Source organism: Pelobates fuscus, chromosome 2, assembly GCF_036172605.1.
Source record: "Pelobates fuscus isolate aPelFus1 chromosome 2, aPelFus1.pri, whole genome shotgun sequence".
Taxonomy (NCBI): domain Eukaryota; kingdom Metazoa; phylum Chordata; class Amphibia; order Anura; family Pelobatidae; genus Pelobates; species Pelobates fuscus.
The window spans coordinates 418,448,912-418,462,275 of NC_086318.1; the positions used below are offsets into that span (position 1 = coordinate 418,448,912).

Here is a 13,364-nt window from a genome sequence, read left to right on the forward strand (position 1 = left end):
TGTAATTGTTCTAGTGACTAACATATCCCTTTAAATGTAAAAGAAAATAATTTCCATACATTTTACATGAAGGAGTCTGATGACCCACATGGTGTGCGTTGTGTAGTACGCAAGACATTTTCTTGTCACATCCACCATATAGTGCTGCACTGATGGCCTGGCATAGAATTCCACTGTGCATTAGGTCTTGACATCAGTTCTTCATTATTAAAATGTGCAATACAAAAATCTAAAAAAAATTCCATCATCTACAAGAGCAGAGGGGGAGACTGACTGGTAGAACGTGGTCCAAACACTTTGAACTTTCTCACCAGCTGTTTCTCAAGACGTGACCTGCTGTTATAGATGGAGGGATTTCTTTTGATTTGTGTTTTGCATATTTTTAATGATGTCAAGAGTCCTGCATAAAGCAATTCTGTCCCAGGCTGACAGCGCCGTTACTGTCTGGGGTATTGGATGTGACAGTATCTCCTGGGGAGTTTGTGGTGTGTACCATTCGGCAGTAAGATAGTATGTCTACCTTGTAATATAACTGTCCTTGAACCAGGACTTTGAATTATCTTAATTTGCTTAGTTATCGAGACAACCACTATATTAGAGTATATTTTATATTATGGTTATATATACTATTTTTTTGTTCAGCTGATCAAGAAGAAGAAGCACATCCTGAATATAAATTTGGAACTGAGCTCTCGGCCGATGACATCAGTCAAAAAGAAGTTGCTTTAAATGTTGCAAAAAAGGTAAATATATATATATATATATATATCCATTAATGCTGTATTCTCATACGATTTCCCAAGATAAACCCAACATAAATAATATTGAAGGAATTGACAGGTACCTGAGATTCTCTTCTTAGGGTTAGGGTTATTTATCAAAGTGAGAATTCAATTTTAAGGCCAGAGTAGCCGAGCTGAAAACATAGCTGATGGAGAGAATTTTTCCATTTGGCTATTTTCACCTTAAATATGAAATTCAGCTTGATATCTGTATCCTTGATATATTTCTCCTGATAGAAATAACTGTTTGCAGCCAATGGTAAACTGGAACTCTACTCTGCCTGTCTCTCATTGGTTGCCCACTCTGTCTTCTGATTTATTGTATTTTTGTTTCCTTTGTTACCTAATCATTAAACGTTATAGTTACGAGTCGACAACAATTGTGTAGCTCATGGTACCCTAGTTCTGTAACCCATTGCTAATTATTTTGAATAATGTTGTTAACAGAATTCATTGGAACCAGTGGCGGATCCAGGGGGGGGGGCGCAACGGGGCAATTGCCCCCCCCCCGAGATTCTCCCCTGCCGGCTAATGCAGGGCTGACATTGCCCAAGTGCCAACCCTGCATTGTGCCTGCAGACCGGGGAGGGAGATCAGTGATCTCCCTCCCCGGTCCGCAGGCACATTACTGACAGCCGACCGGCAGGGGAGGGAGAGAGGACCCGGGAGCTGTTACCAGCAGCTCCTCCGGGTCCTCCTCTCGCGAGATTTGGAGCGTTGCCGCGGTTACCACGGCAACGCTCCAAATCTCGCGAGAGTGAACTCTTGCCCTGGAGCGCGGGCTAGAGTTCACTCCTACCACTGGGACCACCAGGGAATCCCCACTGGGACCACCAGGGAAAGAAAGATGTCCCCCCTCCTCCCAGTAAAGGTAAGAAGGGAGGGGGGACATAAATTATATATTAATTTAAATTAAATGTAAAAAAAAAAAACCACACACACATTAAACAAAAAAAAAAGCCCCCCCCTCCCCCCTATCCTTCTTCTACACACACATTGCCCCTGCCCCCCATACACACACACACACACATACACACACATTTCCCCTGCCCCCCATATACACACACATTGCCCCTGCCCCCCATACACACACATTGCCCCTGCCCCCATACACACACACACATTGCCCCTGCCCCCATACACACACACACACATTGCCCCTGCCCCCCATACACACACACATTACCCCTGCCCCCCATACACACACACACATTGCCCCTGCCCTCCATATACACACACATTGCCCCTGCCCCCATATACACACACATTGCCCCTGCCCCCCATACACACACACATTGCCCCTAGCCCCATACACACACACACATTGCCCCTGCCCCCCCATACACACACGCACATTGCCCCTGCCCCCATACACACACACACATTGCCCCTGCCCCCCATACACACACACACATTGCCCCTGTCCCCCATACACACACACACATTGCCCCTGCCCCATACACACACACACTGCCCCTGCCCCCCATACACACACACACATTGCCCCTGCCCCCCATACACACACACACATTGCCCCTGCCCCCCATATACACACACACACATTGCCCCTGCCCCCCATATACACACACATTGCCCCTGCCCCCCATACACACACATTGCCCCTGCCCACCATAAACACATTGCCCCCACATACACACACTGCCCCACATACACACACTGCCCCCCTTAAACACACTGCCCCCACACACATACATTGCCCCACACACACACTGTAACTGTCACACACACATACTGACCCACACACACACTGCACCCCTGACATATACTGCCGCCCTCACGTACACACTGCAACCTTCACACACACACACACACACTGCTAATACACTGTCCCCCTCACACACACACACACACTGCACCCCTCACACATTGCACCACTCACACATACCACTGCTCCTCTGCCCTACTACAGCCCCATTTCCCAGAGGACCTCAGGTAAGTTGTCAAACAGTTCTTAAACAGTTTGACTACTTACTCTGGGAGGGGGTCTTGGCATTATTGGCACTATAACCACTACACTGAGCTGTAGTGGTTATTGTGTCTGGATTATTTATTTAAATAATCTACAAGTGCCCCTCCCGAGATCAGGCTCTGGATCCGCCACTGATTGGAACAAATTGGCGTTTGGAGCGTTACAATTTGCCACATGCGCTAAATCTTCAGCTTATACTCAGTCTAGCAGGTTAACAGCAGCTAATGGAATTCTCATTCTAACCAGGATGTATCCCAGTTTAAACTGTCAGTTCTAATTGCTTGTTCTCCAGTGGTATTGTAGTATAGTAAATGACCACATGGTGGCAGTTGGCATTACTGTAGAATTCCGCAGTTCTTCATTAAGAAAAACATGTTAGCTCTTCAACGCAGTTGCACTTAAAAGTAGCAGCTTGTGTTTTTGCCAATATTTTAGAATATTGATTTGTTATTAATGATATATTTATTGAAACTTTAGGTATACCTATATGCAGCCTTTTATATGTCAACGTGTATTGGAACACAGTAACAAGAGTGCATTAAGCCTTGGTTTCATTTGGATAAGGTTTCCAAAGGATCACATTCTGCTAGAAAAAAACTATACAATTATTTATGTACAAAATTCCCGTAGAATTGAATGGTGACTTCCATAGGGAAACAATTTGAAAAGCTTATCCGACAGAATTAAATTGAGGCCTGAGCTATTGAATTAACAATCTGCAATTCAATTGACTGACACTGACTGTGTAGAGAAGTACATTTTTGGTGCATATGTCATATAGAACTTGAAGGGACACTATAGTCACCAGAACAACAGCTTATTGTATTTGTTCTGGTGAGTAGAATCATTACCTTCAGGCTTTTTGCTGTAAACACTGTCTTTTTATAGAAAATGCAATGTTTACATTACAGCCTAGGGATAACTTCACTGGCTCCTCCTCAGATGGCTGCTAAAGCTGCATCCTTGGGTAGTGCTGCAGAGTAAGCAGCACTGCCATTCAGTGTCTCCACCCTCTGCATGGAGACATTGAACTTTACTCATAGAGATGCATTGATTCAATACATCTATATTAGGAGATGCTGATTGGCCAGGGCTGTGTTTGACTTGTGCTGGCTCTGCCCCTGATCTGCCTCCTTGACAGTCTCAGACAATCCTATGGAAAAGCATTGTGATTGGCTCAGATCATCACTTCCGATGATGTCAGTCAAGCAGGCAGATCAGGGGCAGAGCCAGCAGCAGCAGACTTGAATAAAGTAAAGAGATTACTATATTCAGGGGGGCTATGGGGGTTAGATAGTGATTTTAACACTATAAGGTCAGGAATACACGTTTGTGTTCCTGACCCTATCGTGTTCCTTGAATTATCCTGGTTAGTTTTATATACATTTTACTTAAATTAAAACATGTTTTAGACTGTTGTATGTGCAGTAGTAGCTGTGATCCCTAATGGTGTGTTTGCAATATTATTTTGCAGGCTTTGGAGGATGCGGAGCAAGAAAATAACAACAAAAAGGTGACTATAGAAATATTTGAGTTCCCCTACAGTTTTAGCATTCAAAGAATAGAATCTAGATATTTTTTTTTGTAAAGTTTTGTACATCTTTAGGGAGCCCCTTTTAATGTAGGTAACTAATGCCCGCACATAATATAAACAACAAGTACCTTTGAGTTACTGTCAATTTGAGTGAAGGAATTCACCTGGTGGATCCTCATATAATGTGTCATTACATTTTCTCTGATCCAGTGGCGGATCCAGAGCCTGATCTCGGGAGGGGCACTTATAGATTATTTAAAAAAAAAAAATAATCCTGGCACAATAACTACTACAGCTCAGTGTAGTAGTTATGGTGCCAGTAGTGCCAGGATCCCACCCCAGAGTAAGTAGTCATACCGTTTAAGAACAGTTTGACAACTTACCTGGGGTCTGCTGGGATATAGGGCATAGGAGAAGTGGTGTGTGTTAGGGGTGAAGTGTGTGTGAAAGGTGCTGTGTGTGTGTGAGCGGTGAAGTGAGTGTGAGTGCGTAAGGGCGGCAGTGTGTGTGTGAGGGTGGCAGTGTGTGTATGGGGGCACTGTATGTCTGTGTGGAGCAGTGTGTATATGGGGGGGGGGCACTGTGGGGCAGTGAGTGTATGGGGGGCACTGTGTGTATGGGGGGGTCGTGTGTGTGGGGGGCAATGTGTGTATGGGGGGGCAGCAGTGTGTGTAGAGCACTGTATGTGTCTGTGTGTGTATGGGTGTGCAGTGTGTGCAGGGCAGTATGTGTATGGGGCAGTGTGTGTAGTGTGTGTATGGGGACAGTGTTTGTGGGGCAGTGTGTGTATAGGGACAGTGTTTGTGGGACAGTGTGTGTATGGGGACTGTTTGTGGGGCAGTGTGTGTATGGGGACAGTGTTTGTGGGGCAGTGTCTGTATGGGGACAGTGTTTGTGGGACAGTGTGTGTATGGGGACAGTGTTTGTGGGGCAGTGTGTGTATGGGGGCAGTGTGTGTATGGGGGCAGTGTGTGTATGGGGGCAGTGTGTGTATGGGGGCAGTGTGTGTATGGGGGCAGTGTTTGTGGGGCAGTGTGTGTATGGGGACAGTGTTTTTGTGTATGGGGTCAGTGTGTGTATGGGGGCAGTGTGTGTATGGGGTCAGTGTGTGCATGGGGTCAGTGTGTGCATGGGGTCAGTGTGTGTAAGGGGTCAGTGTGTGTAAGGGGTCAGTGTGTGTATGGGGTCAGTGTGTGTATGGGGTCAGTGTGTGTATGGGGTCAGTGTGTGTATGGGGTCAGTGTGTGTAAGGGGGGAGTGTGTGTAGTGTGTGTATGGGGGCAGTGTTTGTGGGGCAGTGTGTGTATGGGGACAGTGTTTGTGTGTATGGGGCAGTGTGTGTATGGGGGCAGTGTGTGTATGGGGGCAGTGTTTGTGTATGGGGGCAGTGTGTGTATGGGGGCAGTGTGTGTATGGGGTCAGTGTGTGTAAGGGGTCAGTGTGTGTAAGGGGTCAGTGTGTGTATGGGGTCAGTGTGTGTAAGGGGTCAGTGTGTGTATGGGGTCAGTGTGTGTAAGGGGGAAGTGTGTATAGTGTGTGTATGTGGGACAGTGTGTGTATGGGGGGGGGGAAGGGAGGCTTTTTAATAAATAAATAAAAAAATATATTTTATAAAATAAATATATTTATGTCCCCCCTCCCTTCTTACCTTTATTGAGGACGAGGGGGGACATTTCTGGATCCCTGGTGGTCCCAGTGGGGAATCCCTGGTGGTCCAGTGGTTACAGTGAACTCTAGCCCGCGCTCTAGGGCTAGAGTTCACTCTCGCGAGATTTGGAGCATTGCCGTGGTAACCGCGGCAACGCTTCAAATCTCGCGAGAGGAGGACCCGGAGGAGCTGCGGGTTGAGCTCCCGGGTCCTCTCTCCTCCCTCTCCCTCCCCTGCCGGCTGTCAGCACAGTGCCTGCGGACCTGGGAGGGAGATCACTGATCACCCTCCCCGGTCCGCAGGCACATTGCAGGGCTGGCACTTGGGCAATGCCAGCCCTGCACTAGCCGGCATGGGGGAATCTCGGGGGGGGGGGCAATTGCCCCGTTGCTCCCCCCCCTGGATCCGCCAATGCTCTGATCCTCATTGCAGTGTTGTTCATTTAGAGCAAACTTGTGTCAATCGTGATGGCTAAGCTCGGATGAGCGTGGGTGGATGGATGAATGTGTGATTAGTAAGGATATCTATAAGAAATGCTTGTGTTTTTAGGGTACAGTAACAGTGGAAGTGGAAGATGAACAAGCTTGGATGGCTAACTATAAATATGTTGGAGCAACTACAAACATTCATCCTTTCTTATCTACAATGATCAATTATGCGCAACCAGTAAAGTTTCAAGGATTCAAAGCTGCAGAAGGTGACGTAAACATGAAAATGTGCTTTCGTGAATTTGGCAAAAAAAGTGAAGTTATGTTTGTAGCTGCAAGTTGATCTATCTCTTTTAAATCTGTATTTGTGAGAAATGATCTTCAAAACCCTCAACAGCAATGCAGTTAATTCATAAAATATTATATAGATGGATAAAGCTTAAGAAATGTGAAATGGAAAATGTAGGCAATACTGGTTAATTGATTTGCAATGTTTATTTATTTATAAATTCCTCCCAAAAAGAAGGAATACTGTGTGTACCCAAGCTCTTAGTGAGAATTTTTGTCAGAGAAAGCTGATCAAGAACCACTTATGTAGGTATACCTCCTCAAACCTACACTTGACTTCCAACAAAATAGTTGAAATGAAATATAAGTATGTAAAAGTTTAGTGGAGCACTAGATAATTATGCTTACCCTTAGTATCTTGTTAGGGTAAACATCTCACAAAGTGTTCTGGTATATAAAACAAGGCTGGATTACACTCACATATATTAGAGCCTATATGTGATTGGCAGTCCTGCTTTTCTGGTAGCACCCCACCTTCCTTCTGATTATAACTTCTTGAATCTCATAGAATGTTTCTAATCCAAAATTAAATAGATGGAGCCGTAAAGATGCCTGGCTTTGAGCTATAAAAGTATTGTGTCAAACGTGATGACCTCTCCAATACAGTGTTGTTGGACCTTGTGGATGTAACCAAACTACCAAGATGCATTCAAATATGTGTTGTAATAAAAACAACAATGTAAAAAACCCCATAAATAATAGCTTAGAAAAAAAGGCAGTTCAATGAACAGTATCCTTTTCTGAGATGTGTTTAGCTGGTTCAGCTGTTTCTATCTGTAATTTCATGGCCCAAGTGTCCTGTTTTGAAATATGCATTGCATTCCGCCCCCATGGTCACATTTCCGTAATTAACCAATCCAAGATCATTGGACTCTGAACTTCTTTGTTGCCCTTACTCACGACTACTGGAAATTACATTACCTCTCATAGTGATACGTCATTTCCAGTCGCCGCTGAGCATTGCTAATGGCATCATATTCTTGAATGCCAGTTGCCATCTCCCTCTGCGATGTGCACTGCATTGACAAGTCCACATGGCAATGGATGCACAAGAATATGGTGTCATTAGCAATGCTTGGCGGCGGCCGTAAATGGCGTATTCGTATATTGAAAATGAATTCTCTAGTACACAAATAGTGAGTGAAAGTATTGCCTTCTTTTTAACCCTTACTGTGTAAATATATTCGTGTTTTTCTAACAAAAACCAAAATTGTATATCTGGTGCATCATCCATTTGCAATGAAATAACTATGTTCCTTTATCTTTCTAGAAAAGAACATTCATTTTAACATGTCATCCTTCAACGAGTCTGTTGGTTTGGGATATCTGAAGACGCATGCAATAGAGTTTGTGAAGTATCCTTTTAGTTAAATATTTCCTGTTCCCTGTGTGGCTGCTGGTCCTACATACAAAACAAATAGTCAGGATTACAAATCTGGTAACATTACTGTTAACAGGCATGGTTGTTATTATGCAAGTATTGGGTACCCATTGAATGCATCAATGGTAATTTCAGGACTCCGTGGAAATGGAACTCGAGAATAAAAGTGTGATTATGCAGATATATTCAATAAATCATAGGATATAAATGTATCAGCTGATCAGGTCATTACCTCCCACGGGCAAGGGTAGGGAAAGTCTAAAAATGCTGAAATAAAATGGTTGTTATTATATTTATTATAATTTGTTAGTTATCATTTACAGAGTTTCCATAGCAATCACATGCACTGTGGTTACTATGCTTGTGATAGATCTTTTTTACTTTCACTTGTCAGTCAAATTGTCAGCATAGAGTCCATACCAAAGACTTGACTGAGAACTTCGAGAAATACCTATTTTTAAACACACAGTCTATACATTTGATAGCAAATGTATGTAATACTTATTTAAAGGAGCATAAGTAGTTTAGACATGATAATATGTGGGGGGGGGGGGGCGGTGGGAGGGGAGTTTGATCGTTTTTTATATATCAGATGGTGAGCTCTGATAATTCCTGCTTTTGGAAGATAGTCCAAGTCTATTTATCTTCATATACTCTAGATGTCTTGGTATCTTATTACAGTCTAAGTGCCAGTAGTGACTCACATATATATATATAATGGTATGTGTAGAACTGAACTAAATGAGCGCTGGTACATGGACAGAGGAATAAGGGAAAGCTAGGAGTGATTTGATAGAACCCTCCAGAAATCTGGGAAAACAGACAATAGGATTTATTCTAGACATCCATAATGAGTCTAGAGAGTGACCGTTAATGGAATGGATACAAAACACATTGTGTTTCTCGATCCTGTATTGTTCGACATCTGGAGTTTCTATTACTTATTTACCATTTGTCGACTTTGCAACATTTGATCTTGTCTGACATTTTATGTAAAACCTGATTTTATGACTACTATCTTCTTTTTGACTACCCTAAAAACGTCAAATGTCCACTGTAACGCATCACCTTTGTTTAACAAATTATGCATATTTCAAGGAAACCATGTTAAAGGATAGGATTGTTGAACATCTAAAATCACATGGATTTCTAGATCAGAGACAACATGGGTTTACTTCAGGGAGATCATGCCAAACTAATCTTATTGATTTTTTGATTGGGTAACTAAAATAATAGATCAGGGTGGTGCAGTAGACATTGCTTACCTCGATTTCAGTAAGGCTTTTGACACTGCACATAGAAGGCGTATCAATAAACTGCAATCTTTAAGTTTGGATTCCAATATTGTTGAATGGGTAAGGCAGTGGCTGAGTGACAGACAACAGAGGGTTGTAGTCAATGGAGTATATTCGAAGCATGGGCTTGTCACCAGTGGGGTACCTCAGGGATCTGTACTTGGACCCATTCTCTTTAATATTTTTATTAGTGATATTGCAGAAGGTCTTGATGCTAAGGTATGTCTTTTTGCTGGTGGTAGGTAACAGGGTTGATGTTCCAGGAGGGATAAGCCAAATGGCAAGTGATTTAGGTAAACTAGAAAAATGGTCAGAGTTGTGGCAACTGACATTTAATGTGGATAAGTGCAAGATATTGCATCTTGAACGTCAAAAACCCAAGGGCAGAGTATAGAATATTTGATAGAGTCCTAACCTCAACATCTGAGGAAAGGGATTTAGGGGTAATAATTTCAGATGACTTACAGGTAGGCAGACAATGTAATAGAGTAGCAGTAAATGCTAGCAGAATGTTTGGCTGTGTAGGGAGAGGTATTAGCAGTAGAAAGAGGGAAGTGCTCATGCCATTGTACAGAACACTGGTGAGACCTCACTTGGAGTATTGTACGCAGTACTGGAGACCGTATCTCCAGAAGGCTATTGGTACTTTGGAGAAAATTCTACTAAGGGTTACTAAACTAGTTCATGGATTGCAGGATAAAACTTACAAGGAAAAATTAAATGATCTTAACATGTATAGCTTGGAGGAAAGACAAGACAGGGGGGATATGATAGAAATCTTTAAATACATGAAGGGAATCAACACAGTAAAGTAAGAGACTATATTTAAAAGAAGAAAAACTACCACAACAAGAGGGCAGTCCTAAATTAGTGGATGCATGGAATAGCCTTCCAGCTGACGTGGTAGAGGTTAACACAGTAAAGGAGTGTAAGCATGCGTGGGATAGGCATAAGGCTATCCTAACTATAAGATAAGGCCAGAGACTAATGAAAGTATTTAGAAAATTGGACAAACTAGATGGGCCGAATGGTTCTGCCGTCACATTCTATGTTTCTAATATATCCACTACAAACTATTTACTTCCCATGTTCATCATACATTTTTTTAATTACCATTCTTATTGCTTATAATTACACTGTATCGTAACGAAGATGGCGGATTAAATACAGATGGTGGATATTGTTTGTTGTTGCTCGTTTGTGTATTCTATGTAATGCTATTGTCGTTATTTTCCTTGACAATGTAATAGTTATAACAAACGTCAGATGAGTCGGATTTACCCCAAGGGAGGCAGAGTGGATTCCAGTAATTACATGCCTCAGATTTTCTGGAACGCCGGCTGCCAGATGGTCTCTCTGAACTTTCAGACCCCAGGTAGGCCTCAGCTTTGTGTCATCAAACGTTTGCTCCATAACTTTCAAAACAGATGCTGCTAAGTGCTTTTGGCATTTTATATATGAAGGGGAACGAGGGGTAAACAATTTTAAAGATGTTTACTGACAAGCGTAAACGTGTAAGACAATCCGCATTCTATATAATTTATCAGATTACATTATACGGTGCATTTATTTTGTGATTTAACGAGTGGTGCAGTGATAATGTACAATGAAGAGTTTCCCTCTAATGAGGTCCTGAACATTTTACTTTTAGCTTTTCCTTTTTTTTTGTTAATTTATAGTAATGTTCATATTTTCATTTCCTAAAACACATTCATTCTTACAATATGCATGTGCATTCTTAATTTGTGCTGTCAGTATTTTAAGAGAAAAATTCCATTTTGGAGGGATTAAACACTGGATTAGGAATATGCTTTGCATACTACACAGAGATTGCTGGCAAATATGTCTTGATAATAAATGTAAAACATATCTTTGATTGAAAAAGGACAGAATAAAAAATATTTAAAATGGGCGAAAACCATATACAATTCTGACCACATATGTTCACAAGGCCTTTAGTTTTTTGTTTTCTGTTTTCAAATTTGCCCCAACATCTTACTACTAAAAATGGCAACAAAGAAAGCAAGAATGTGACTATACCAATCATATCTCAAGAAAAGAAGATTAAAATATCTTAGATGTATGTAAAATGTAGAGGAAGTCTAGGTTTAAGAAAGTTATGAATACATAATTTGTATACAGAAAAATGTCCAATGGATACAAAGTCCACAGGACACAAAGAAGTCCCTATATAAAAATCATGTATTATACAATATGATTAGAAATTGCGTTTATTAAACAGCATTTCTAATCATATTGTATAATATATGATTTTTATGATTGTATCCCTTAGACATTTTTCTGTATACAATGTATATAATTCTTAGGGTTACCCCCTTCAAGTCCCTTTACACACTCCAAGCCCCCTTTGGAGGTCCTCTCTTTCTCAAGTTGTGAATACACGCGCTCTGGCACATGTGAAAAGAAATAGGTTAATTAAATATTCTTCTTGACTTCAGGAAAGCTGATCGTTAGCTATCCACATACCTTTATTCGACTTGGACTTGAAAAACTGTAGGTACCAATTTGGGCGCTACTAATATCCAGACACCGTTACATGCTGAATAAAATAAAATACAGCTGTATGTGTTCCAATAGTTTCTTAAAAGTGACTTAACCCACTGCAGGAAGGCCAGTGCAATTGGCTGCACTATTACAGCCAATCACCTTCCTCTTTTATCGGGAATGGGTGAGGACATAGTTTTGTTTCTGTGATGGCAATTTAGTGTTTTATACAATGTATAATACAGAGGGAGAGATTCATCAAGGCATGTTCTATTATTGCTGCAAGTGGTAAATGTTGAGAGGTGTTCTGTCGGTTACCATAATGACCACACCTTATTTTGCACTGTGTTCAGAATAGCACCTATTTGTACCTTGAAAAATCTCTTATTAAAAGCTAATATTTCCAGTTTAACAGTAAATAATTATATTATTTATATATGCCAATGCAAAAAAAAAAAAAGGAAGTTAGGGACCAAATTATGAAGATATGAATGAGTTTCACTTTGTTAAAAGGTACACAGAATAAAATGGAATCATACAGAATTTGCTAAATTATTATTGTTCTCTTAAAAAAACACTATAGTCACCAAAACAACTTTAGACTAATGAAGCAGTTTTGGTGTATAGATCATGCCCCTGCTGTCTCACTCCTCAATTATCTGCTGTTAGGAGTCAAATCACTTTGTTTATACAGCCCTAGTCACACCTCCCTGCGACTTACACAGCTTTCCTAAACTCTTCCTGTAAAATGAGATCTAATGTTTACACTTCCTTTATTGCACATTCTGTTTAATGTAGAATTTATTGTCTTCTGGTTTTAGGCCCTGCAGGAGCTCCCTGTTTGTGATTAAAGTTCAATTTACAGAGCATGAGATAAACACTTCTAAAGCAAGTTAACATCTAAATGAACTTAAAAAAAAAACTGAGCAGTGACCTATACATCAAATCTGCTTCATTAAGCTAAAGTTGTTATGGTGCCTATAGTGTCCTATAGAAGTGAATAAACTTCTCTATTTCTCTATCTATATATTCTGTGTAAAATTGTCAGTTGATTTAAATGTATCTCTTGAAACGGGTAGGAAGGCTGCAACAGGCTCCTTACAACTGTATGGAATTAGTATAATTATGTTCAACATTAGACCAAAATGATGAAAGAGACATTATTTATTTTTGCAGATCTAGCGATGCAGCTCAATCAGGGAAAATATGAATACAATGGATCTTGTGGGTAAGAAAAATATTTAACAGAATTGTAGTACAAAGTGGATAGATGTTGTTAAATCCTAAAAATTGAAAAAAAGAAAACACGCTGATAAACAGATGTATATAAAAGAGCATGCATCTAATCGCCAGACCCCTATCACATCCACAGATGAGCTGTATCTTGTTGATTAAATGAGCAGGCACCACCTTCTGTAACAAGAGTTGCGATATGAACTCTGTTAGAATTAGG

The 13,364-nt window shown here is 41.2% G+C and overlaps 2 protein-coding genes across 7 annotated transcripts in view; both read left to right on the top strand.

The window, feature by feature from the left end:
* The window catches only part of PLCB4 (phospholipase C beta 4), a 319,240-nt gene that overhangs the window by 261,243 nt on the left and 44,633 nt on the right, over nucleotides 1–13,364 (top strand). For all 6 annotated transcript variants that reach the window (XM_063444010.1, XM_063444007.1, XM_063444012.1 and 3 more), the window contains exons 21-26: nucleotides 643–743; nucleotides 4,247–4,285; nucleotides 6,504–6,651; nucleotides 8,001–8,085; nucleotides 10,657–10,781; nucleotides 13,088–13,139. In XM_063444010.1, coding sequence (XP_063300080.1) covers nucleotides 643–743; nucleotides 4,247–4,285; nucleotides 6,504–6,651; nucleotides 8,001–8,085; nucleotides 10,657–10,781; nucleotides 13,088–13,139 — 550 coding nt within the window. The remainder of the gene's footprint in view (nucleotides 1–642; nucleotides 744–4,246; nucleotides 4,286–6,503; nucleotides 6,652–8,000; nucleotides 8,086–10,656; nucleotides 10,782–13,087; nucleotides 13,140–13,364) is intronic.
* The window catches only part of LOC134587546 (uncharacterized), a 248,165-nt gene that overhangs the window by 140,716 nt on the left and 94,085 nt on the right, over nucleotides 1–13,364 (top strand). The window lies entirely within an intron of this gene.